The following is a 26432-nucleotide window of genomic DNA, read 5'->3' on the forward strand; positions in this document are numbered from 1 at the left end:
AAAGATTTTAAAAAGCGGGCACTTGTGAAATTACCAACCTTCACTATTTACAGTATGTGCCAATTACACAGGATATCAATTTAAACATCCTTTTGCACAAACATGGGACGAACAAAGGGTGTTAGCAATTTTTACCAAAGCGCTGAGCTAAAACCAGAAAGCTCTTTTACCAAAGGTGTGAATTTCTTAGAGAAAGCTAGCTGCTGCGTATAGTAGAAACTCAGAAATACTTGAACACCACCTGTGTTCTGGGAGCAATTGAGTTCTGAGCTCTGCCCTCTCCTCTTGCCGACCCAATCCCCACTCCTCAGGAGCCCCAGGACGAGGAGACCATTTGGAGAGGCCCACCTGACCATCCCACATGACTTTTACAGATTTCCAACACTCAATGGCTCACATTTAAAAAAAAAAAAAAATGTATGGGAAAAGTCAAAACAGCTTCTAGAGCAAAACTTTTTGAGATTTATTGAAAATGTCACACTAAAACAGTGAAATAGTATAACTGCATTACTGTTATGAAGCTCTCTGGGAGAGAAAGGCTCTCTACTCTGCTTTTTTATTTTGCCTGTCTTTTTTCTTTTCTTTTGACTAATTGCAAGTTTACCACAACAGCCACTTAAGAGTGTGCTGATTTCCCCAACTTCTGAAATGGAATAAGATACAGCGTTTGTGAAGTCAGATGGGCTGTGTACCTCAGCTAAGCAACACGAGCATAAAAGCCCATTTGCCCTTTGCTCCCAGCCCCACTGCAGGTGTCACATGCTGTCACTGTCATGTGTAGACGTTTAGTCACACTCATGTGGACTTCTTTGATGTTGAACTCTCGACTCATCTTCTATCGGTGAGAATGCATGTTATTATTATAGGCTTAATGAGTCAGACATTCTAAGATCCAAACAGTTCAGCACTTATTTTCTAAGGAAAAGTTAAAAAAATAAAAATAAAAAATAATTTAAAAAATTATGTGGCCACATTTTAGCAAGAGAGTACAGAGGACATTTCCATATTTTAAGGAGAAATCACCTAACTATCCAGTGAGGCAAGATGTGGGGGACTGAACCTTGCTTTTCAAACCCGACTATACAGGTTCAGGGATAACATTTCATATTGTAAAAATTGTCATGGATGACATTTTAAAACTCCTAAATTGTTTTCCAATTAGATTATTTTTTTCTTTGTAATATGACTCTCTTTTGCGTGAAACACTTTGAAACAGTTTCCCAGTTTATGAAATGTCCCATATTTTTAGAAAGCTTATATGAATCATTAGCTTTAAAAATCAGGGGAAATTCCTGTGCATTGATACAGTTGGATATGGAGTTGCGAGTTGCTTGAGCGATGGGAGAAAGGGCAGGAGTCCTATCTCAGTGTCTTTAGTTCCCCTCTAGCTTTTTTTTTTTTTTAATATTTCCTCTTTATTAGTGGTTTTCAGCAATTTGATTATTGTGTTCCTCAATGGGGTTTTCTTCTGCTTGGGGTTCACTGAGCTTCTTGAATCTGTGGGTTTTTAGTTTTTGTCTAATATGGAAATTTTTCAGGACATTTTTTCAAAATATTTTTTCTGTACCCTCTGCCTTCTCAAAATCCAATCTCATGTTTATTGTCTCACAGGTCACCGATGCTAGGTTCATTCTTTCCAGTCGTTTTTCTCTCTGTACTTTATTTTGCAGTCATTTCTATTTCTATGTCTTCAAGTTCATTAATTATTTTCTCTGCTGTGTCAGATTTGCTATTAATACCATCCAGTGTATTTTTCATTTCAGATATCATATTTTTTATCTCTGGAAGTTCAAGTTGGATTTTTTAATGTCTTTCATTTCTCTCTTCATTATGTGCATATTTTTCCTCTATCTCCTTGAACAAATGAAATATATTTAGAATAGCTAAGTGAACATAACTTTTTTTCATTCTACCCTCTGTGCCATTTCTGTGTTCATTTCTATTGTTTGATGCTTCTTCTGGCTGTGGGTAATATTTTCTAGCTTTTTTGCATACCCAGTAGCTTTATATTAGATGCCAGATATTGTGAATTTTATATGGTTGGGTGCCCAGTTTTGTGTGCTTTAAATATTGTCAGCCATTCAGTGACGTGACTTGGAATCAGTTTTATCCTGTCAAGGTCACATTAAGATTTGTAAGGGTGCTCCCGTGCGGCCTTTAGTACAGGGCTAATGTGGCCCCGCTGCGAAGGCAGTATCCTCCTGGGGCTCCACCCTACTCCTTCTGTATTGGGAGGTCCTTGCACTCTGCCTGGTAATAACACGAACTATTCCCAGCCCTCTGTGAGTTCCAGGAATCGTTCAGCTTACTCCTTTACCGGTTTCTTTCTCTAACTTCAGGTATTTTCCACACACATCCACAGATGGTCTCTCAATTAAGATGTGAGAAGATCCCTTTGCAGATCTCTAGTTTCTCTCTCTCTCTCTGTCTCTCTCTCTGTCTCTGTCTCTGTCTCTCTTTCTCTCTCTCTCTCCCCCTGGATCTCTAGTATTCTGTCCTGAAAATTCTAGCCATCTTGACCTCCTTTCATTCCAAAATCTGTCTTCTCAACTCAGCAAGACCGCCAACCTCTACGTGATGCCTCCCCTGGCGCTGCAGCTGGAAACTCCCTCCAGGCTGGAGCACTAGTGAGGATCTTCCTTCGCTTTCCTTCCCTGAGGAAGTGTGATCTGAGCCAGGTCTGGAAAGATGTGTAGGTTTACATGGGTGGATAGGAAGTCACCTCAGGTAGGAGGGATGGTGTGAGCAAAAGAGCAAGAGTGGGAAATGGTCTGAGCAGAGACTGCTAGGACAGACAAGATTAAACTTTTGAGAAGATTGATATGGTTGCATGGTATAAGCTGAAACAAATAAGAGGGAGACTGGAAACAGAAACAGCTCTGAGGTTACTGGAAGGCCCATGACAGAATAGTGAAGTCCTACACCAGCGTGGCAGCAGTGGGAATGGAAAGAAGCGAGAGATGGACAAGGCATTGCCAAATGGGACTAGAGGGATTTGGTAATTGGTATCAAATATGGGCTGAAAAACAGGGATGTCATTAAAAAGTACTCCTTTGAGTTCTTGAGTCAGACAGTCAGTTACTCAACAAAGATTTTCCAACAATGTGTACCAACACCACGGTAGGTTCTAAGAACAGATAGCAACATAGACAGGACATGTGGAATGCAAGCTACTGTTATGGGTGTAGACCCCTCCAAAATATTGCTATGCGAGCAAAATCTAGGGCAATGATTCCCAAGCTTCATCATATGTTCCAGCAGTTAAATATAGCTGGCATCCCTAATATGTGGATTTTCATTTATAAGTTATACATGTGTACTACTGCACTAATACATTATACAAATTTTAAAAAATAAAATTTACAAAATAATCAGATCAAACTACATATAAATGAAAGTTCTAGTATTTTCTCCTGCATTCCCATGGATTCTGCAGACTATTTTGGAGACCACTGAGCTAGACACATGCACAAGATGGGTTCAATCTCTATGGCTCGTAGAGGAACAATTGCATCTCAGCATAATACTTTAATTATTTCTATTTTTATTTTTTGTATAGGCTGGTCTATGGTTTACAGGAGATGAAGACACAAAAATTCCAGAAAATCCTCTTGAACCACTGCCATTCAATAGGCAGGAACATCTTATAGAGGTAATTACTACAATCTTTTAAAAATTTAGTACTTTAACACTGATTAAATGTTTTTATCTTTCTTCCACTTATATAATTTGTTTTAGACACCACTGCCACCCTCCAATTCCTCTGCTGTATCCCCAAAGTACAGACTTTCATACTCACTCAGGTGGCATCATGGGAAGTTCTGAGGGAGGGGGCAGGGCCGAAATCTTAGGCAGAATCCTACTGGTAACTCTCTATGTGATCTTGGGCAATATCTACAACCTGGTGTCGGTTTTCTCATCTGTCAAATAAGCTAACATGTTATTCACCACATTTGTCTCTAAGTGTCCCTGCCAATTCTAAAAGCTTAGGATAAGAACTGTCATTTTACCAACACACGTTTTTGTTCATTTCTCTTTGATTTTGACTAACTTGTGCAACATATCAAGGGTTTGCATTCAGTATTGCCCATGGCCCATCCGATTATTATTATTATCAATAGTAATTATTGATAATGTTATTATGATAATATGTTGATAATAATATTATTTTCAAGCTCTATTTCTAAGGCCACAATAGAAAACAAGACCTTAAAATCTAAAAGCCACTCTGACTTCAGTGTAAATATTTAAAATAGAAAAGTATACATAACACAGCCAACCTCAATAAGATATGGGAAAAAATGAATGGTAGATCTAGACGTCACAGCAAGCTATGTATATCGATTATTCAATTTCCAGCCAACCATTAGTCCAAAATTGCAGTACAAAATTGAACATGACTCCAGTTATAACCTTAAAGTATGCAATTTCCTTCAATTGGATGCATATGTTTTTGAGCATCTCTGCTAGATGTTAACAGGACAGCAGGTAGGAGAAAGCAGTCAAAGAATTACAAAAAAAACCCAAGCTACAAGGCTGACAGTTGCAGGGGCAGTTTTTCGTTTCGGTTGTCACTGATTTTTTTTACAATATGAAACTAGAGAACAAAGATCAGTATTCCTATAAAGCTTTGGGAGGCCGTCTCTGTATGATTTTGTGAACAAATCTGTCAAAAATGTAAACAGGTTCTTATGTGGGAAGAAACTGGCAGTCTGAATAGCACTTTCCTTGCCAGAAGTTTTCAGCAATGTCATTCAAGGGCAGAGCCCTTTAGCTGCTCACTCAGATACAAAAGCCAGAAGGCAGATGGTGCTCATCATTCCTGAGGACCGAGGGCATAAAACAGGAAGGGGACTTTGGGTGCCAAGGAAGGGAATGGCTCCTACCTGCTACTGCCCAAACGGCTGAAAAATGACATTGAGTAAAGGAACAAAGCTGGGAGTGGAGGCAGGACAATGAAGCCAGAGTAAGAAGCGCTCATTTGGGGCAAAGGATGGCTGACAGGTGCATGCATGCGTGCGTGCCTGTGTACGTGCGTGTGTATGATGTCCAGCAGACAGAACAAGAGAAAGGAGTGATGTTTCCCATCCCTCTCTGCCTCAGGGATTGGATGCTCATTATTACATAAATCTTGGTGCTCTTCAACTGGGATTAAAAGCACAGATTCCATAGCCGACAGGCTGTGAGGTCTTACTGGGGTTACCTGGCCTCTCCGTGGCGTGGTTTATTTTAACCCCTCTCTGGTGGCGTTGTTGTGGACAGTGAGTGATTGGCCCTACGTAAATGCCCATCTATGTAACTACTAACTATGCATGGTTAAAGAATGGCTAATAGCTAACTTACTAAAGAAAGGGATGCAAAGAGAAAACATAAAACAAGTTTGCTTCTTTCCTCCAAATCATGGGGGGGGGGGGGGGAGATGCCCCAGGAAGAGGGAATTCTGAGGGTCAAGATCCCTGGGCTCTTTGTTCCCAGTTCTGTGCTGACTCACTGTAGGAATTCCAGCAGGTCCCTTCACCTCCCAGAGCCTCTGTGTCCTTTCCAGGAGAGGGCTTGGACTACAATGTAGGGTCCCACCAGCTTCCCTGCTTTGTCATCTGTGCCCTCTGTGATCCAGGGTCTGCCTCAAGCCACACCCAGCAAGGGCTCCTGGAGACAGGCCATGACCACTGTCCATGGGCTTGGATGACCTCAGAGCCCAGGCACTGGCTGAAAGGCCCAGCTGCATCCAAAAAGGGACCCCTTGGACAGTTACAACATGCTTATTTATGACTATCAAAGTTCAGCAGGCCAGGTCCTGGCTTCTCAGCTTTCCACACACTCAATACCCAGAGCAACTATTCCAATATTTTAAAAATCCTTAGAGATTTCCTGAGAAAAGGCAATGAATTTTGCTATGTTCACATTCACAGGTGTTGTCTTAACCTCTTCTCCACAGCTTCTGTCTATGTGAAATCCTTCCATTACTTTAGGCTGTTAATATTTGTTGAAGCCAGACTCATGGTGTGAAGTACTAGCTATGCGCTAGCAAATCCCAAACGTCTATTTCCACCCCAAACCTCTCTTTCAAATGTTAGACCGCGAGATGCAACTGCCTACCTGACACCTCCACTTGTGTGCTAGTAGACATCTCAAACTCACCACGCCCCAAACTAAGTACCTGACTTCCCAGCCCCGTCATCCCACTGTTCCCATCCTCACCTAAAGCTCTCTCCATCTCAGTGAGTGGCAACTCTGTCCCTCCAGTTGATGACATCAAAACCCTAGGAGTCATCCCCAATTCTTCCCTTTTTTTCAAACCCCACATCCAATCCCTCAGGGAATCTTGGTAGTTCTACCTTCAGAATATATCCAGGATCAGACCACTTCCAAGCCCCACTGCTGTCACTGGAACAAACCACCGTCACCTTCACCTGGATGACTGCAATAGCCTCATGATGACTTTCCCTTTTTCTCTCTTGTCTTGGCTCAGATTACAGGCAGATCATGACAGCCTATTGAAACCATCCCACAGCTCTGCTTTATACTCAGAGGAATAGCCGAAGTCCTTAAGAAGCCAGCCTGCCTTGCGTTTTCTGACTCTTTTCCCTCTCTCACCTCATCCCCTGCTATTCTGCTCCCGCCGTACGACTCCAGCCACACTGGTCTAGTCCTTGTTGATCAAATGTGCAAGGTGCTCTCCTGCAATTGGCCTCAACAGATCCTTCTGCCTGCAATATTCTTACCTTGGATGTCCTGACTCCCTGCCTTCCTCCAAACTTTGTTCAAATTTTACCTCTTAATTCTGCAATCTGCCCTCCTTCCCACTCTTCACTCCCAATTCTGCTTTTTTTTGGACTTACTTTTTTTTCTGTGTTTCCATAATCACTATCTAATTTACTTAATTTATTGTGTTTTCTTTATTGCACATCTTCTGCTTCTAGAAAGAAAGCTCCTCAAGGGTAGGCCCTTTTATCTCATTCCTGGTGAATGCATTTTAAGCGCTGAGAACAGTCCATGCCTAGCACATCCTAGGTGCTCAATAAGTACTTGTGAATACTTAGTTATTCTCTCTCAGTTTCTGTAAGTCAGGAGTCCAGGCATGGCTTCGCTGGGTACCCTGCTCAGAGTCTCTCAAAGCTGACATTGAGATGTCGGTGGGATTACAGTCTTATCTGAGGCCAATTCCAAGGCTGGTTCCAAGACTGGTTTCCAAAATGGATTGTTGGCAGAATTCAGATCCCTGCAATTGCAGGACTGAGACCTCCAGCTCCAAGAGGCTACCTGTTGTTCCCTGCCACATGGCCCTCTTCACAACCTGACAGTTTGCTTCTTCAGAACCACAAAAGAGCATCGCTCTGGCTTCAAATGTCTTAATGTGGGGGACCTTTTTTAAAGGGTTCATCTGATTAGGTCAAGCTCAAGGACAGGCTCCCTTATGATTAACCCAAAATCAACTGATAAAAGAACTTAATTGTATCTGTAAAGTCCCTTTCCCTTTGCCACATAAGGTAACTTACTCATGGGAATGACTTTCCCATCACATTTACAAGTCTACCCACACTCAAGGGGATGGGACTATACAGGATATGTACTCCAGGGGTGGGAACCTTTGAAGCCTTCTTAGAACTCTGCCTACTACAATATTTTAAATGATCGGAAGAACATAGCAAGCTTTACCTTTTTTAAATGTCCAATCCATTGAGTTAAAATGAATCCTGTGTACCTACAGAAAGAGTCTCCATATCAACTCCTTTTATCTTTGCACATCTTCCTTCAATAGATCATATTCAACTTCTTTATTAATAGAAATAATCATGTGCTGTCCCTGCATAGCATTTATCAGAGTGGTTCCACAGAAATAATACTGAAGGCCAACAATTCATGTGAAAGAAATGGAAGAGAAACACCCAAGGACAATGCCGTGGTTACCTATTAGTGTCAGTCCCCCTTCTACTCTTAGTCCTGCTGGAAATCCCTAAAGTAACTCAGAGGCAACTGAGAAGACGAAGAAAACACAAGGTCCTGGACAAACCCAGTAGCCGCATCACGACTCCTGAAAAATCCAAGGATGCCTTAGCAGCCACATCAGAGAGTGTTTTTAAGCATCTCAGCCTAGCTCTGCACCTGGCTTACAGCAGACACTCGGGAAACATTTAATAAAACATTGGCTGATCCTACTAACTCTACAATTCTTTTCTGCTTTGTCACATAACAGATTTTATGCATTTTCCTACCAAAGTTATTTTTATTTAAATGTTTGTTGGATTTGTCAAATATCTGAAATGTATTTTTCCAATCTCCTGTATGTCTACCTAAACTTGCTCATAGTTGTCAGGATTGTCAGTGGTAGAGAATAACGTCTCTGGGTCCAGACGCTTGCTTCTCAAAGTGTAGGCCAGAACCAGCAGCACTGAAATCACCAAGGAGCTGGCCAAACGTGCAGAACATTAGACTGCCCCAGAACCATCGACTTAATTAAAATCTGCGTTTCAAAACGATTCCCTAGGTCATTGTATGCACATGTTTGAGAAGAGCCAGTGGCCTCCCCCAATAAGGCCCCGTAGGTGCTTGGGGGTGGCCTGTGTGTCCCAGGGTTTGGTCTTGGCTTGGGATGGGGAGACCCAGAGAATATTAGATTCCCAAGGACTAACTAACTGCTCATGCTGCCGAATGCGTAAGACCCTGAGAGTAGAGCTAACCATCAGCTCGGTCCTTAGAATGAGAGAGAGACTTGCCAAACAAACCGCTCTTCAGTGGTTAGCACACATACTGTCTCCCTGGACGTGAGCCCACACTGAAAGAAGTCACATTACTGTCTATAGATTAAATATGAAGTTCAAAGCAAGGGGGGCCCGTTTAAAGGTTTCAATGCCTAGAGTCCTAGTGGCTTTACACATTGTTCCCTTCCCCTCTCGCCACTCCCCACAGAGAGGGATATACCAGAAGCTGCATGTTTAGGAATTAGAGCGGATGCTGTATCAGGAGGGTGCTGAGGACAGACAAATGGGTCCTTGGGGCTCCCTTTCCCTACTGACCATGTCCTCCCTGCCACCTTTGTTAGTGCATTCTTTCCTAAATGTGTTGACGCCACTGAATAGCATGCAATTTTCTTTAACATTAGAATTCCGAGCGGTACTTTTTACGTTTTTTACTTAGCGTACTCTTCACTTAGTACCATTCATTATATGTTAGTTTCACCGATTCAGTTCTCTGGAAGTGACCTTGTTCCAAAGCTGCTGGAGGGAGGGCTTCTCCACTGCCTGTCCGTCTACGGACTGCCTGAATGTATACATTTTATGTTTGGTTGAAATCCTTTTCGTATGACAGTTTTTCTTTAGGCTGTTTGCTGACTCTGAGATGGATCCACCCCGGCTTGACTACACACAGATGCTGCTTTATTTCGCTTGCCACCCAGACCCTGTGGAAGGCGTCTACAGGGCCCTCAGTGTGGCCACTGGGACTCATATCTTCCCACCAATTAAAGCTCCTACTCATGCTGCAGAAGAGGTAATTGTGTTCCAGAAATGGAATAGCACTGGGGTCTGCAGGGGGTGCCCGAAGATTCTAAACTTCTAACAACAGAATCTCTATTATTTTCATCTCTATATTTTCCTGGGGACCTAACACAATGTTTTACACCTACTCAGTTTTCAATAAAGCCTTACTCAATTGGATTAAGAACTGAGGACCCACGATCCAAAAAAACACACAATGCTTTTTGTAGTAAAATCAACATTTGCTCAAAGTTTCTTGGTGGCATCAACGTTTGCTCTGTGAGGGCATTTCATTTTCCATGAGTGCTGCTCCTGATCAGTGAGAAGGACCTGGGTATCAACCCAAGGTACTTGTCACACTTTGTGGAAATTCTATGTGACCCAAGTTCAGGCCTTGGACACATCCCACATGCCCGTGACACTGGTAGTGTTTCAGGGCAAAGCTCAGCCACCTGAAAGCCACCACCACTTTGTATCACCTGCATCCAAGGACAAAGAAGCAAAATTAACATCAAATAAAACCTCACATTCCCCTTAGATTTATTTCTAAGGGGTTACCACTCCCTGGCTTTTTCAGGTGGGAAAGCCTCAGAACAGGGTACTAACTAATACACTTATTAGGTGCCCATGAGTATGACCTTTTTAGTCTTGCCCTGACCTTTTGGGGACAGAGCTGTGGCCCTCGTGATGGAATGCTTTTTTCTGTTCTTCCTTTGTAGACTCAGAGGGAGAAGGGTGCTGTCAGTCCAAACTCCTCAGACATCCCAGATACACTTCTTTCCTTTTCACACACGTTTGTCAAAATAGAGTATGCTTGGGTTCTGTCGGGCGGGGATGGCAATGGGAGTTCCTGTGACAGCTTTCACACCTGAGAAGAAATAGACTCTTCGGCACAACCCTACATTTTGACCCTGAGCAGGTACACGAGGATCTCCTTCTCCTTACAGGGCCAGACAGATGCCTAGTAAACTGACAACTCGGGGCTCTGGCTCTTCAAACCAATGTGCTATAGATACTGCTTCAGCTCGCACACAGCGACAGAAAGTTCAGCAGGGCGTGTGGATTTCCACTAAAGAATGCGGTCTTCTTAGACAGTGGAAGGCCAACTTAAATTTTCCCACACAAATAAGGAATTGGCATGGTGTGCCTTCACTGGGACTGCATTTGCCACTTTCCCAGGGATGTCACTGCACCCCCTGACCTGGAATGGTGTCAGGCACCCCCGCTTTGTGTTCCCATAGCATGCTGTGCTCGGCCCCTCTCCTCATAGTTAACTAGCTTCCTTTCTGAGCAGGGAAGGGCCGTGTGCCTTGTTCTGCATCCTGAACCTACTGTACCCCTGAACCGGAATTACTGACACAGAGCTCAGTAGATACACAGCAGAGCTCACTGAGTGGGTTAATCAATCAGTTAACTAGCTTTGTAAATCAGATCCTCTGCAGAGCCTGTGAGGGACACAGAAACCAAATTTGCTTCCCTGAAGGGACTCCGTCTAATTTCCCCTGTCTGTGCAGAAAAAAATGAGACGACGATGTCCCAGACGTGGACGGAACACAGAAGAAAGGACAGCTTAACACGGGGTCTTACCAACCAAAAGAGAATTTCTGCCTTTTTCTCTCCCACCCCCCTATCTTTGCTCTTGCTATTTCCTCCATCTGCAGAACCCCTCGGGGCATCTCGAAGGGTCTGAGGCCTCCCCACTATCCCAGGCCTATTTCAGCCGCCAGATTATTCATGAAGCTTCCTCTGACACCCAAGAGCTACACTGAGCGCTCTCTCAGCTTTGCCCCCTTTATGTTCCGCTGGCAAAGCTGAGCACCATCACAGGCACATATGCATTTAGTCAACAAGTATTTATCCAGCACCTCCATGTGCTGGGAACACCCTAGGGAGAAAATCGGTAAAATATAGACTCCATCAAATGGTAATAAGTGCTACAGGACCAAGGAACATAGGGATAAATACAGGAGCTGGGGCGGTGGTTGCATTGTCGAGGAGGGTGGTCACAGAAGGTCTCTCTGTGAAGAGACCTCTAAGCAGAGGCCTGGAGAAGGTGAGGGAGACTTGCAGGTCCCTGGGGGAAAGCATTTCAAGTGAAGACAGCAGTAAATGCAAAAGCCCTGAAGTGGGGTCATTTTTCTCCATTATAGTTGGAGAGAAATGAGCTAGAAATGGTAAGAAAGGAAAGTGATGGGGCAGGGGGCTTGGAGGGCTTGGCAGCCTTGACTATGCCAAGGAACGAGATGAGAAACACTGGAGCTTGGCCATCTGACTGAAAAGGCATGGGATCTGTCTGGCTGCTGTGTTAAGACAAACTGCAGCAGGGCAAAGGAGGCAAGAAAGAGAGCTAGTAATTCAGGAGGGGGTTTGTTTACCTAGTGAATCCTGCTGCTAAGCTATTTCTACCTTCAGTTAGGGACATGTTACCCCAAAGGAGCTGCCACACAGCAAATGGTCAACTAATGTTTGTGAACATGGCAGGAAAGAAGGGAGGGAGAGAGAGAGGAAGGAATGGAATCCAGTCTCCAAGGTAGAGTGGAAACCAGCAGGCATTCCAGGCGGAGGCAAAAACAGGATCCAGGAAGCTGCAATGAGCCAGAAAGACCAGGGAAGAGGAAGCAAGTGCTGGAACTGTTGCCACAGCAACAGACGGCTGCCTGCGTGGGTAGCAGCCAAGCCAGCTAGCGCAGGGCTGCGTCCCTCCTGTCCCTGAAACCGTCATTCAGAGTAAGCTAGTGCCCCCGCCCAGGAAGCAGCTGCCCCCGACTGCTTCTCTCAAGAGCTCTTTTAAAGCCCAAGGACACTGCACCAGAAGTGACCCACAAACACTGCACAACAGAGTGAAATCAGGGTGAGGGGCAGGTGATGGAAAGCATGGGTCACACACCACATGTATAGCCCTGTTCCTGGCTTGGAGGGAACCCTGGGAGCTTCAGACACGCAGGATTCACCCGCTTCCCACATTCTCGCTCACTTCTTGCCCTGCCATCCTGCCTCCAATTATGCCACTCTGTTTCTGTGCCCTTTTCCAACCGTGTTCTAGTTTCCTGGGCAACCTCATCCCAGGAAGCCATAATGAGCCTGCTCAGAAATAACACCTCCAACAGATCTATATTCACTCCCAAGACACTGAATAAGATCTTTGCTGATGCTTTCCGCATAAACAACTGGAAATCTCCCTGCTATTTCTTATTTTCTTACTCTATTTCTGAGACTCATGCTGTTCTTCTCAGTGTGGTTCAGACCTGTTTGAATCCACATCTTGGGTAATTTAAAAGATGTTTAAAAGCAAAGCATTTATGAGTATGCACTAGTCCCAATGAAACTTTAAATAAATTGACATGTGGGGAAATGGTTTATTCTGGCCTGTGTGGTGTGGGGTTATGATGTTGGAATTCAGTAAGTCGTGAGCTTGAATTTCCCACATTTGGAAAGTCTTGCTGAAGTATCTTGGCAGAGCTCTTTGAGGTCCTGGAGTCTGAAAGCCTTGACGTTTCATCCCATCTTGTTCTTTGACATTTGGTCCACATTAGTGCCATAACTGACCTGTTCTGCCTCCAAGATGCAGGGCTGACCTGATTCAATGTAGAAATGCATGGGCAGGCACCATTCATTCCAGAGACAATTTGTTGGGAACCCTGGAGGGCTGCCTCTGAGACTTAGCTGAGTGTGACATAGTGTTTGCTAGTGTCACAGTCTGTACCACTGCTTAGTCGATAATGTGACTCATACAGAGTTTTGATGCCACTAATAATTGCTCATTCAGAAGCACTGGCTTTTCTGCAAACTTTTCTGCCAACTGGCATCCTGGTTTTGATCATGCACCTACATTCATCATCACGGTCTTTCCACGAAGACTGTCGGAGAGAACCCTCCCTACTGCACACCCTGCAGTCCCACCAGCATGCTTAGCTGGCTCCTTTGGTCCCAATTTCAGCCTCGCTCCCCTCCGTCCCCTCCCACTGACCACTAATTCTATTCTGTCCCAACCCCCTAGAGAGCAAAAATTTAAAAAGCATCCTGTGACATTAACTAGTTAAGGATTCTTCACTAAGATTTCAAGTGTTCAAATGGTTACCTTTCAGCTAAAATTGAAAAATACATTTATCCAATGATGATTATGCCAGGTCTTTGAACAGTTAGTCCCTCTCTAATTATGGAAATAGTGCAGAGAGGCCAGGTTCCTTCTCTCTTTAATTTTCGAATCGCCTGCTCATCTAACCTGACTAATTGTTTGCTCACCCACAAGTTCTGTCTTTAGCGTGTCCTCCCAGCACGTGTGCTACACTCTGAATAGAAATTCATTCATCCTTCACTCACTCAGCACACTGTTTTACATCTCTACTGTGCTCATTTCACTGAACTAAATGTCCTATTGCCCTGGGAAATTACTGACAGGCAGCCAATGTGACGATCTCCAAGTGTCCCAGGTGGAAAAAAAAAGCTAGTCTCACATTTATGCCAGGTAGCGTTTCTACTGTTTAAAATGGAGAAGAGTCTGAATAGATGACAGATAGATAGATAGATAGATAGATAGATAGATAGATAGATAGATAGATAGATAGATGATAGCTATAGCGATATAGAGATATTTATACTTAATTCCAAAATCTTTACCTGATAGAGCATTCTCTCTCTCTCTCTCTCTCTCTCTCTCTCTCTCTCTCTCTCTCTCTCTCTCTCACACACACACACACACACACATCTTTAAGATTAGATTACATTCCCAATTTACCAAAGGATGTAGAAACCCAGCCCACACAAAACTGGAGGAAATGCCACCTGTCCTTATTACACTGCCTGAAGACCCTACAAAGTCCCTATAGGGACTGACAACTACTAGAGGTTTAACCTTGTGCTGCGTCATCAACCTCATCACATGGGACTTACATGACTATTTGGAAAGAACTTGCATGACCTGTGTACTTAATGCCTTTCCTGAATTGACTGTGTACAGACATTGGCACCCTCTTTTTTTTTTAAGCCTAAATTAGTATTTTTTCCTTCCTTGGAGTAAAAAAGAACACACAGCTCAGGTGTTCTGTGATATCAGGACTGTCAACATTCTGAAGATGCTCATTTTTCTATGGCAAATTACCAAATATCAATGACCTCATCATCAGACACACACACACACACACACACACACACACACACACACACTACAATACAATAAATACAAATCTACTGTAGAGAATTTGGAAAATACAAAATAAAGTAAAAAAGAAATCACCTATTCTACTAACAAGAGGTAACTGCTGCCAACTCATTAAGATGTCTGTCTCTTTTTCTTCCCTGACAAGGAGAGATATATAAGAAAATGAGGATCCTTGTTTATTACTTTGTGCTGTTTTCTCTTTGCACTTATCCTATTAGCGGTTTCTCATGTCACTAGGTATTCTTTTAAACCAAAAAATTAATAGCAACATAGTATTCTATCACAGAAATATACTATAATTCATGTCACTATTCCCCCATTTTTAGAATCTTAGGTTTTCTACGTTTTCTGTAAGTAACACTGAATGAACATTTATATACAAAAGTGTTTCTGCACATAAATATTTCTTTAGAATCAATTCCTAGATCTATAATTACTGAGTCAGAGTAGGAATATTTTTCAGGCTTTTGGTACATAAGAAATTACTTCAAAAACAATGTACTCTTTACCATACTCAAAATGCCGGTGCCTGAATTCATGACTCGGCAAGTTTCAAAGCACAGTAGTAAGAATCCCAACCCGACCTTTCTATATTCTATTTGTTTTCTATTTTCCCTTATGAATGTTGAGTCAAGTTTAACCTCCGATATCCAAACAAATGTTTCCAAAGCACTTAGAATCTATCGTATACCTGAAACCTATGCAACTTTACTAACCATTGACACCCAATAAACATTTTTTTAAAAAAAGAATCTATCAAGCTTGAGAAACAAACTTGCCATAACCTCTTGTCTGCAGTCAATTTCTAAAGCAAATCCTGTTAGAACTTTGCATCAATGTGAAGAAATCTGACACCAGCTACACAAATTCTTTCCAGTGTCCATTTATTGAGGAATGCAATGTGCCTGTCAGTGAGCCAAAGCATGTATAGAGATGAGTAAGACACACTCTGCACTGAGGCCTCTCTGTAAACTACCAGCAGAATTGTTTCAGGATTTTTTTTTTTTTTTAATTTTATTAGTTTCAGGATTTTGATGTGATTTCCAGTTCAGCAAGAATATTCTCTACAGACTTCGTTTAGCTAGTTTGTGGTGGTCACTGTCATTCCATTGCATAAAAAGTGTGTGACAAAATTGGTGTTTTCTCAATGTCTCTATTACTTAGAAGAAGACGTCAGTCTGACTTCATGTTCTCTTCATTTAATTGTGCAGACCAACTCCTTTACCAATACAAGTCCTATTGAGGAATATCCTGAACTTGAGGAACATTTTGTAAGTGAGGAAAGGGAATTAAGAGAAGAAAGGGTGGAAAAGGAAGAAGAAATTCCTGAAAATGCCAACACTGAAAAGATTTCCATGGAAACACTGCTCAAAGTGTTCCGAGGAGGAAATGAAGCACAGGACGCTAACAGATTTGCCGGCCACCTAAAGACAGAGAACATTTATTCGGAGGTTCGTTAGATTATTTCGTAAAAGGGGCAGCCTATACCTAAGAAAAGTTGCCCCCAATTTTGAGCATATTTTCATCGAATTTCTTTATTAAGTAAAACCATTTTTTAACACCTGCAGGATTGTATAGTTAATTAACTTTATTTTTTTTTCTTTAAAGGACTTCATAAAAGTATTTCAGGACCTGGGTGCTAAGAATCTGGAGCCAGTTGAAGTTGCTGTCCTTTTGAAGCATCCTTTTATGCAAGAGCTGATTTCGAGTTATCCAGACTATAAAATTCCTGTGAGTATTACCCAAAGGCATCCTAATTTGGCTGAACTCAGATTCAGAGCATGGTGGGACATTTCGAGTATAGACAAGCCAAAAGGGGATAAAAGCTGGACTTTGCCAGAACAAGGTCTGGGGAAGCTAAGCTGGTAATAGCATCAGGCCAGACAGGCTAGTCCAAAATACCCAAGGGCAGCAAGGTCAGGTACAGTAGAGATAGCTATCAGTACTAAGGATAGCACTCTCAGTACTGTGGAAAGTACTATAAATACTAAGGATAGTACTCTCAGTACTGTGGATGGTACTATAAATACAAGGGATAGCACTCTCAGTACGGTGGATAGTACTATAAATACTAGGGCTAGTACTCTCAGTACTGTGGATGGTACTATAAATACTAGGGATAGTACTCTCAGTACTGTGGATGGTACTATAAATACTAGGGATAGTACTCTCAGTACTGTGGATGGTACTATAAATACTAGGGATAGTACTCTCAGTACTGTGGATGGTACTATAAATACTAGGGATAGTACTCTCAGTACTGTGGATAGTACTATAAATACTAGGGATAGTACTCTCAGTACTGTGGATGGTACTATAAATACTAGGGATAGTACTCTCAGTACTGTGGATAGTACTATAAATACTAGGGATAGTACTCTCAGTACTGTGGAGCTGTCTCATCAGGACTATGTGACTACCTTGGAGCTACCACAGAAGGCTGGAGGTGACAGTTAAAGCCAGGTAGGTAGCAGTATTAGTGTTCTGGATCATTCCAGCCAATGACCCTCACCGATGATCAAAGAGTAGGGAGAATAAGATCTCCCCTTGCCAAAGAGAACTAAGGAGACCATGACGCCCAGCCAAGTGCTGACGTCATCATGGCTCATATTGCCGATGCAGTGTGGGTGCTCATGGTGCCTAAGAAAGATTGGATGCCAGTTCCATCAGGGAAACAGTGTTCAAGATGGGGAAACTGGGGACAAAACCCAGTGAGACTGGACCAACCCAGCAGAGGAAGAAAGGGTGAAAGGAAGCACTGCACCCCTGAGCTCACACAGTAACCAAGCAAGTTTCAACCCCATGTGTTGAATGTGCCTCCACCGTGGCAAGTCCCAGGTCTCCAACAGCAAGGGCTAACGAAGGCAGAGGCTGACCCCTTTCCGGGTGAGCTAGTTGCTCTGATCCTCTCACATACCAGTTGAAGAGCATGAAGTCCCCCTATTTGGCTCCTGCTAGTTGTTTGTTGGACTAAAAGTGTTTGCTGAGCTTAAGATAAAAGCACTTTCACTTTGATAAAATACAGTGGTATAAGATGCATTTCTCCTGACTTCTCAGTGATAACTATCTATGCCCAGAAATGAGACTATCCAGACTTAAACATCTTTTTACCTAAATTTATAGCCTCTAAATTGCTGATCCTTTTTGAATATGAATCCCCGACCTTAACTTTCTCTTGATCCCGGCTTTCTCATCTGTTAAATGGAGATAACAGCCATTCCTATTTCAAGGATGATGGTGAAGATTAAATGAGATTGTGCATCTAAAACACTTATGCATCTAAAACTCTGACACATGGCGAGTGCTACAAAAATGACGGCTATTACGATTACTATTAGATACCGAACACTTACTACTGAGGCCAGAAATATAAGGATCCATGAGAGACAGAATAATGAGTACAAAACTCAGTTGCTGCTCTCAAGCAATCCACTTCTGTTTCCAAGAGCATTTTTACATGCAGGAATTACAAGAGAATGATCTAAGGTAAACCACGCAAATGCAATATTATGGGAATTCAAAAAACAGGACTTTGTGTGTGGGGGGGGGGGGGGTGCTAGAAGCAGGGTCTTTAAAGATGGCCAGGGTTTTAGAAAGTGGAGGGAGATGACAGGATGTCTCCATGGATTTTGCTGTTGGATGGAGAGAAGGCAGCATCCTAGGTGCGAGGAGCGGCCTGGGCAAGGGTATGGAGGCAGAACTGCATGGGAGCAGCAGGAGCCTGCCTGGTTGAAGAGCAGTCTGTGAAGGGTTTAGTGATCCCATTGGATCAGTAAGATCCGGCCAGACTGTAAAGAACCCAGACGTCCCATAGGGACACTTGAATTTGATTTGAAAAGCAATGGAGAATGGATGGACTTCTGAGCAGGGGCATGAAGTGGTATTGATTTCTCCATCCCTAAGTGTTTCTTTGTCTCTTAGCCATATCATAAAATTATGTCCCTCCACATAACAGTGGCTCTTTTTAAAATTATTTGTGTTTGTTTAACTAGGTCTGAATTATTTAGAAACACAGTTGGCAGTTATTTCAAGATGCTGTCTTCATACATTCTACAAATACTTCCTGTTTGCACTGAAACTAGTATGTGCATGTCCCTTCTCAGCATTTTATATTCCACACTTTCATTAACAAAGACCAGCTGTTTTCCCCACTTAGAATGAGGAAGGCATAACTCAGGTCAACCCTAGCATTACTAGGGACTGAGCACATCAGAACTAGACAAAGGGGTTGAGAGAGGCCGATGAGTCAGTGTCACATGCAGGATGGAGGAGAGTCGCCAGCTGTGGGATCTGCCCCCTATTTTGCTTTCCTCTTGGCAAACGTCATTCTGTAGAAGGCGGGTTCCAGAAGCTCATCACTTTAGACCGCACTCCATCCTACACATTCTGTTCTGCCTTTCAGGGAACAGTCTTCTTATTTGGAAAACCACTAAAATAATGTTCCAAATCCCTTGGAATTACGGTTAATAGTATGTATCTTATATTGAGAAGCACACGCAGGAGCATAAAATGATACCGCAATTATTTGCTCCCTTCATGGGAGAAAAGCTCCCTACACAGTCTGCATAATTTGGGAGCATCCTTACTCTGCCCAGTGAAATATGATTAACTTGCTGAGAAGATTCTGCTGGTCATTTTCCTGAGAAAAGAAAACAACCAACAGATGAGTGCCTTTCAGACCCAACCTTCTGAAGAGGTGTCCTGACTCCACAGGAAATCTCTTTTTAATTTGAATATTTCCCTCATTTTGGAAGGCGTTTCATCAACTTGCAGGGCATCTCAACTGAAGTCCTACTGTCATTTTAGACAGCATGGTTCCTCTTTGTGCAGAATTATCTCCAGTGTGGCAGGATGGCTAACACTTTGGGCTGCTACCCACTATATTCCAGGAGCACCTACACATATTGACCACCAAAAGTACCTCTGCATATTCCCCACTTCTCCCTGGTGCTCAGGCGCCCTTTGACTGAGAGCCACCCAGCTGGAGGATGTCGCACCTCCACTGAACCAGCTTCACAGGACCAAGATGGCCTGACACTCTACGAGCAGAAAGAGAGTTAGTCTGTCTGCCAGTCGGTCTGCTCAGTCTCGATCCTTCGTTCCCAGCGTGCTTCTGCTGAGTCAACTTCTTTCACTCTTGTTCTCCCCATCCTTCACATCTCCTCCCTGGCCCTCCATGGAGGAATCTGCTGAAAGGACAGTGGACCATCATAATCGGGATTCATTCTTATGATTGTGAATCGAGGAGAGTCGAGCCTATGACGTGAAAAGCCTTAATTCTGATATTTCAAAATGAAAGAGGTTCCCTTTTCGGTAAGATGCTCTATTCTCATTTTCACTAAGCAAAAAAGAAAAGAAAAATAAAGAAGAAAGGAAAAAGGAAAGGAAAGGAAAAAGGAAAGGAAAGGAAAGGAAAGGGAAAGGAAGGGAAGGGAAGGGAAGGGAAGGGAAGGGAAGGGAAGGGAAGGGAAGGGAAGGGAAGGGAAGGGAAGGGAAGGGAAGGGAAGGGAAGGGAAGGGAAGGGAAGGGAAGGGAAGGAAAGGAGAGAAAGGAAAAGAGAGAAAGAAAGAAAGAAAGAAAAAGAGAGAGAGAGAGAGAGAGAGAGAGAGAGAGAGAGAGAGAGAGAGAGAGAGAGAGAAAGAAAGAAAGAAAGAAAGAAAGAAAGAAAGAAAGAAAGAAAGAAAGAAAGAAAGAAAGAAAGAAAGAAAGAAAGAAAGAGAGGAAAAAAGAAATCTCTGAAGACTCAGGTACTATCACATTCAACTTGTCATCATTTTTTGCTCCAGATATCCATGTGCAAGTAAATAGATCACATTTAAAAATGAACTTTAACCACAGTGATGTTATTTGAAGATCTTTCAAGATAAGTAGAGCAAAAGCTAGAGTGTGGTTTTTCAGGTTAAAATGTGTTTGCGCTTATAAACAGTGGGAAGTGAAGGTTGTTGCCTAACAGCTATGTTTATAAGTTTCGTGTTTGGAAGCATCAACATTTAAAAAACACATATTTGAAAAAGCCACGTATGCATAATTATTTTGATGTGTTTTATTTTTGCTCCTATTGGGGGTGGCCTGGCTTTGTGGTTAGGAGAGCAGGCTTGGGAGCCACACTGATTGGTTCACACCTACCAGATGTGTGACCTTGGGCAAGTGACCTCATGGTGCCTTGGTTTCCCCCTCTGTAAAATGGGGTTAATTATCATACCTCAGAGTGTTCTCATATGGGTTAAATGACTTAATATATATAACATGTTTGGCAGATAGATATCGCTCCATAAACAGTAGACAGCACTATTTTATTATTATTATTACTATTAAGATTGCTAGTCTGTTGGTAGGTGCAGTGCACAGGAAATATTTCTGAACTGTGTGAAATTATATGTGGATGAACAAACAAGCTGGCATGTCATGTCTTGAATTCCGTGTCTGTTCTTGGAAAGGAAGAAAGTTTTCACTGGTGTAATGCCATGGTGATGAAAGGTCTAAACTGAAGCCCCAGGGAGTCCCATGTGATCAATACCCATGTGGAAAATCCAGATTTTATGTTGGATTTTATAGTTATTCAATTCAAGTCATGTATTGGACTTCTACTTTCATAGACCTCATATTATACAGAGAGGTTATTTTCAAGTAATATTCCCCAAAGATTAAGAAAATGCTTTGGTTAAATGTAACAAGATCAATGAGGATACTGTAACTGGGTTATTAGTGAATAAAGTCAATTAATATCCTATGCCAAATGTATTTACTAATGCAAAGGAATGCATGATTTTTTATACTAACCTAACAAATGTAGTTTTTCATAGTCAGCACATGCTGAGTAAATGTAAATTTCTTCTAACAAACCTATAAATCAAGTATATATACTCAAAATCAAGGTGGCCATTCAATAGGACATAACAATACATCTTTTAGTGTTAAAATCAGAATGTTGCAGGAGAATTTCTGTGAGGTCCCAATTACATGAGGACAAAATACCTATAAATGTAAGTGTGACTTGAAGGGACTTTCATCCTATTTTGTTTTCAAGATATCTGACTTTAACATATGCTCCAACCTTCCCCTTTATCTTTATAACAAAATATGATGGCTGCTTCAGTGCTTTGTGTTTTCATAGCACCCATGTCAAATACCAGGAGTGCCAAAAAAATGTATACACATGACTTGTATTTATCTTTTGTTATCGGTATATATTGAATATTACCACTTTAATACTTTGATTTCCTTTCTTAAAATGTGTATACATTTTTTGGCACCCTCTTTATTTCCAGACTCTATCAAGCTTTTCTCAGTGAACTGCTATTGAAAATTATGGCCCCTGATTTCAGCTATAAACTTCGCCAAGGTTGGTTTAAATATGTGGAGTTTATAACTTTCCCCATGCTATGGAGTAGCAGATAAACACAGGTCAGCTTGTTCCTAATCCTCAAGTAAACAGTCTACAGTCAGCATTAGTTATTATAAACTCACTAGTCAAAGAAGACATGCTATTAAGAGTTGTGCTGGGTAGGCCCAGAAAGGTCAATGGTGAGCAGCTGTTCTTTTTCCACTTATTTCACTCAAATTTGGCCTTTGGCTGTAGGAGATCTGTGTTTTCAAAGAAAAGTTCCTTCAAGAAAATGATTCACTCTGATTCCTGGCAGTGAGTGATAAGCAGCGTGCGTGTCACTCAGCAGGATCAGCTCTGATAGTAACTAACTCACGTCTTGGTGAGTAAAATGACCACAGTCAAATTGAAACCTTTGGAACTTAGTTCTGAAGAAAAGAAACTCATACTTTTAAAGTACTTCCCTAAAGTTGTGGGGGGAAAAAACCTAAAAACTGCATACATGTTAATATAATTGTACATTTTGCACATGTGTTTGTACCCCTTCAACATTATAATAATATTTTAAGTTTATTTTTAAAATATCTGTGATTTAAAAATGTAAGCTAGCTGGGTATTTAAAGTGGATAAAAAACATCATTCTATCCCTGATATTAAAAATACGTGGAGAAATGAGGCAATCCCTACCTCCTCAATAATCTGTTGTTCTAAAATTCTACAAGTCCATAGACATGATTAATTTGTCATTAGAATTTTCCTTGAATAGAAGGTGAATACTGTTTTTTTATTCATTAACAGGGAAATAATCTTTTGGCTTGCCCACTATGTGTCAAACTCTGTGTAATGGCTTTTATAAATGTTATTTAATCTAATATGACCATTCTGTTATTACATGAGGAAAAACAGGCTTCAAGATCTCTGATATCTTTCTAAGCATGTAATTAGTAAGCTGCAGGGCAGGATTCAAACTACATGGAGAACAATTTTCTCAAAGGAAAAAATAAAAATCAATTTTCTGTTTACTTACTGTCATATAGTAGATGATCATTAACCTTAAGCCATTTATAAATGTTTATAACTTCTCTTTGAATCTCTTCTCATAGGATATTAAAATGATTCTCCAGAGGAGTGAGCATGTGCAAGGAAGTGATGGCGAAAGATCTCCTTCAAGACTTACAGAAGAAAAGAAATAAAGACACAAGAGTGTGATTTTTATAATTTGTCATTGAATCTTCCGAACGTCAAATGTAAACATGGTGTTTGTCATATATGTTATCCTTCTAAGTATAAAAATGACCCCTACCAGGTTATGAGGTACACAGAAAAGGAGGCCATCTTTAACTCAGAGAATATTCTCTAATAAATCTTAAATTTCAGAGCAAAAATCCAAAGAAGTAATGCATTTGGAAGTGATTCAAAAATAGAAGGCACCAGAACAATATGTTCAAAAATCAACACATGAACAATCCCTATGCAAAGCATCAACATGAGGCAGATGCAGTGAATATTCCCCCAAAGCTCCATATAAGGGCAGTTCTGCTGTGTACATTTTGTAGTTTTTGCTGCAAGTGCAATAAAATTTCAAGGTTCATCCCATGAGCCAATGAGTAGTTGACTATACTGTCAAATACTCATATACTCATGCTCCTATCGTTTATTCATAATTCTTTCATAATAGAATATGTTTCCTGTATAGGAGATGAACAATCGTATCTAATTAACTAGTGACTCAAATTCAATGACACTCATCTCAAGAAAATATGTTTTTCTTTGTAAGTGAGTAATAATGTATTCTCAGTGCTTAGGCTCTTAGGAAACCCCTCAGGTCTCCGCACTAGCAACTCCTAAGGACATCTTGCTGGATCCTCCTGTTCTAAATGTTGCCGGATCTCCTTCCAAATGGTGGAGGATCCCAGCATTCAGTATTCTCTATCTACAGTCAATACCTGGGTGATTCATCCATCTCCATGACTTTATAGGTATTACAGAGGCTAACACTGAAATTTCCATTCCCATCTTCCCCGGAAACCCAAACTGCCCTCTTCCCGTCCACTAGATTACCACGTGCATAGCTCATAGTCATTGCAAACACGTACCCACAGTCAACAGAGGGAGTCTTTTATAACACAAGTCAGGTCTTATGACCCCTCTGCTCCAGTCCTCTCCCATCTCATGCAGAGTTTAGTCCAAGTCCTCACCTTGGTCTTACCCTTTGCTATATCTCTGATCTCTCCTCCTGCTATTCTCCTCCTTCACCACTCTGTTTAAGTGACAAATAGCCCTTGTTGATCCCAGAATATACCAGGCACACTCCTGCCTCAGGGACTTTGCACTTGCTTTTTTCTCCCTGCCTGGAATGATCTCTCCCAAATATCTGCATGGACTTCCTTCAGGTCTCTGTTCAAATGATACTTTGTCAGTATGGTCTTCCCTCAACACATAATACAAGATAGAAATAGCCCACCTCCCACACACACCTCACTCCCACTTAAACATTTTTCCATTGCACTTAACATCTGACAAACAACATACTTACTCTTTCGCTTATCTGTCATTCCACTAGGCTGTAAGTTCCATGAAGTTAGGAGTTTTGTGTATTTTCTTTATTGTTATGCCCCAGAATCTAAGACTAAAATCATAGCCATCTTTAAATTGTGCTGATACATCTGTGCAAAATGTGTCTAAATATCACACTTAGATTGAGCACTAAAAAAATGAGCACTCGCAAAACAATTTCTGTTGTAAGTGGGAATTATATTCTGCTTTTAGAGAGTGACATATCTCCTAAATTTTCTTCTTAAGGGCTAAGGTTCACCCAAGGCTTCATTCCCAGAACCTTTGTCTTTAAGATGATGGAGGATGGTGACCCAGAAGCATGCTTCAGAGGTAGAGAAGAAACTCTGCCAGAGATTTCAGGCTTTGAATTTAGCTGATTTACATTTAATTCTAGTTATTACTGGATAATTCTATTATTCTATAGAAAGCAACAGAGAAATACAGATATCCCCTGCTTTCTGAAAGTTTACATTGCACCACTTGAATTTACAAAAGACCTACATTATTAGAAAGACCTGCATTATTTCCTTCCTTAAATAGGTCTCTTCTTCCATCACAGCTGGCTTGCAATGTCCACTTATTTCAAAGATCCATTTCTCCCTCTTTAATAAAGATTGATATTTTAAATTAATTCCTAGGAAAAACCTGCAAGGTAGTCACCATTTCTTCTAAATTGTAGGTCCAGGCGGTGTCAACATGGACCTCTTGAAATAACTACTTCCAGATCATTTCCTGCCAACATAGCATTGGCCTCATTGGAAGTTAATGCCAACTTTGGCTACGTTGTCTCCATCCTCATCAAACTTACCTACCAAATTGTTACCCTCTTCAGTGTTTTCCACCATTTGTGCTCTCTCTCTCTCTCCCTCTCTCCCTCTCTCTCTCTCTTCACTAAATATTACCATGTCCTCCAGCCATTGCTTTTGTGAGATGGATCTGAAGTCTCTTGTCCTGGTTGTTCTTTAGATGTCAGGGTGGCATTTGACAGGGTTATTCATGATATCTTCATGATAGCCTTAGAAACAAGGTAAATAAATATGGGCTGAATGCAAAGACAAGTGAAGGTGTATCGGAGTGGAGTATTGGTGGCGAGACTTTAGCAAACACAGACAATTCATGAATTATTCATTATATCTTATCCTTGATGGACACTTAGCTATAGCTGATACTGACCATCTCTGTCTGATTCACCTCTGTGATACCAAACATCAAGAAAGAAATTCAAAGAAAAATGCAGAATCTATGCAAATTATAATTGTGGTTGACACAATGTTGGCAGAGATTTGAATTAGATTCTGTTTAATAAGAGAAAGAGGACCCAATAACAAGGTTAAGATATTAATAATATGTAGCAATAAAAAATAGGTATAGAAGGAAAATACCTTAACAACAACAACAAAAAAGGGCCATATATGACAAACCTTCAGCTAATCTCATAATTAGTGGTGAAAAACTGAAGCCCTTTGCTCTACGTTCAGGAACACAACAGGGCTGTCCCCTATCACCTCTGCTTTTCAACATAGTGTTGGAAGTCCTTGCCGGAGCAATCAGGAAAGAAAAAGAAATAAAAGGCATCCAAATTGGGAATGAAGAAGTTAAATTGTCACTCTTTGCAGATGACATGATTCTATATATAGAAAATCCTAAAGACTCCACCGAAAAGCTATTAGAAACAATCTGCCGGCTACAAAATCAACGTACAAAAGACCATTGCATTCCTATATACTAACAATGAAATCTCAGAAAAAGAAATACAGAAAAACAATTCCTTTTGCAATTGCAGCAAGCAGAAGAAAATACCTAGGAATAAACTTAACCAAGGATGTGAAAGACCTATATGCTGAAAACTATAAGACATTTTTAAAAGAAATTGAAGACACAAAGAAATGGAAAGACATTCTGTGCTCATGGATTAGAA

The 26432-nt window shown here is 41.4% G+C and overlaps 1 protein-coding gene across 2 annotated transcripts in view; it reads left to right on the top strand.

The window, feature by feature from the left end:
* The window catches only part of SPEF2 (sperm flagellar and cilia associated 2), a 162010-nt gene extending 136025 nt beyond the window's left edge, over positions 1-25985 (top strand). The window contains exons 33-37 of one of the 2 annotated variants that reach the window (XM_088796483.1): positions 3560-3652; positions 9310-9489; positions 15846-16085; positions 16243-16365; positions 23062-25985. In XM_088796483.1, the coding sequence (XP_088652609.1) occupies positions 3560-3652; positions 9310-9489; positions 15846-16085; positions 16243-16365; positions 23062-23151 (726 nt within the window). In that variant the 3' untranslated portion in view covers positions 23152-25985. The remainder of the gene's footprint in view (positions 1-3559; positions 3653-9309; positions 9490-15845; positions 16086-16242; positions 16366-23061) is intronic. The other variant, XM_088796482.1, reaches the window with a different exon arrangement.
* Positions 25986-26432: the final 447 nt, after the last annotated feature.

This window comes from Rhinolophus sinicus, chromosome 3 (assembly GCF_057876585.1).
Source record: "Rhinolophus sinicus isolate RSI-liver-muscle chromosome 3, RSI-T2T, whole genome shotgun sequence".
Classification (NCBI taxonomy): Eukaryota; Metazoa; Chordata; class Mammalia; order Chiroptera; family Rhinolophidae; genus Rhinolophus; species Rhinolophus sinicus.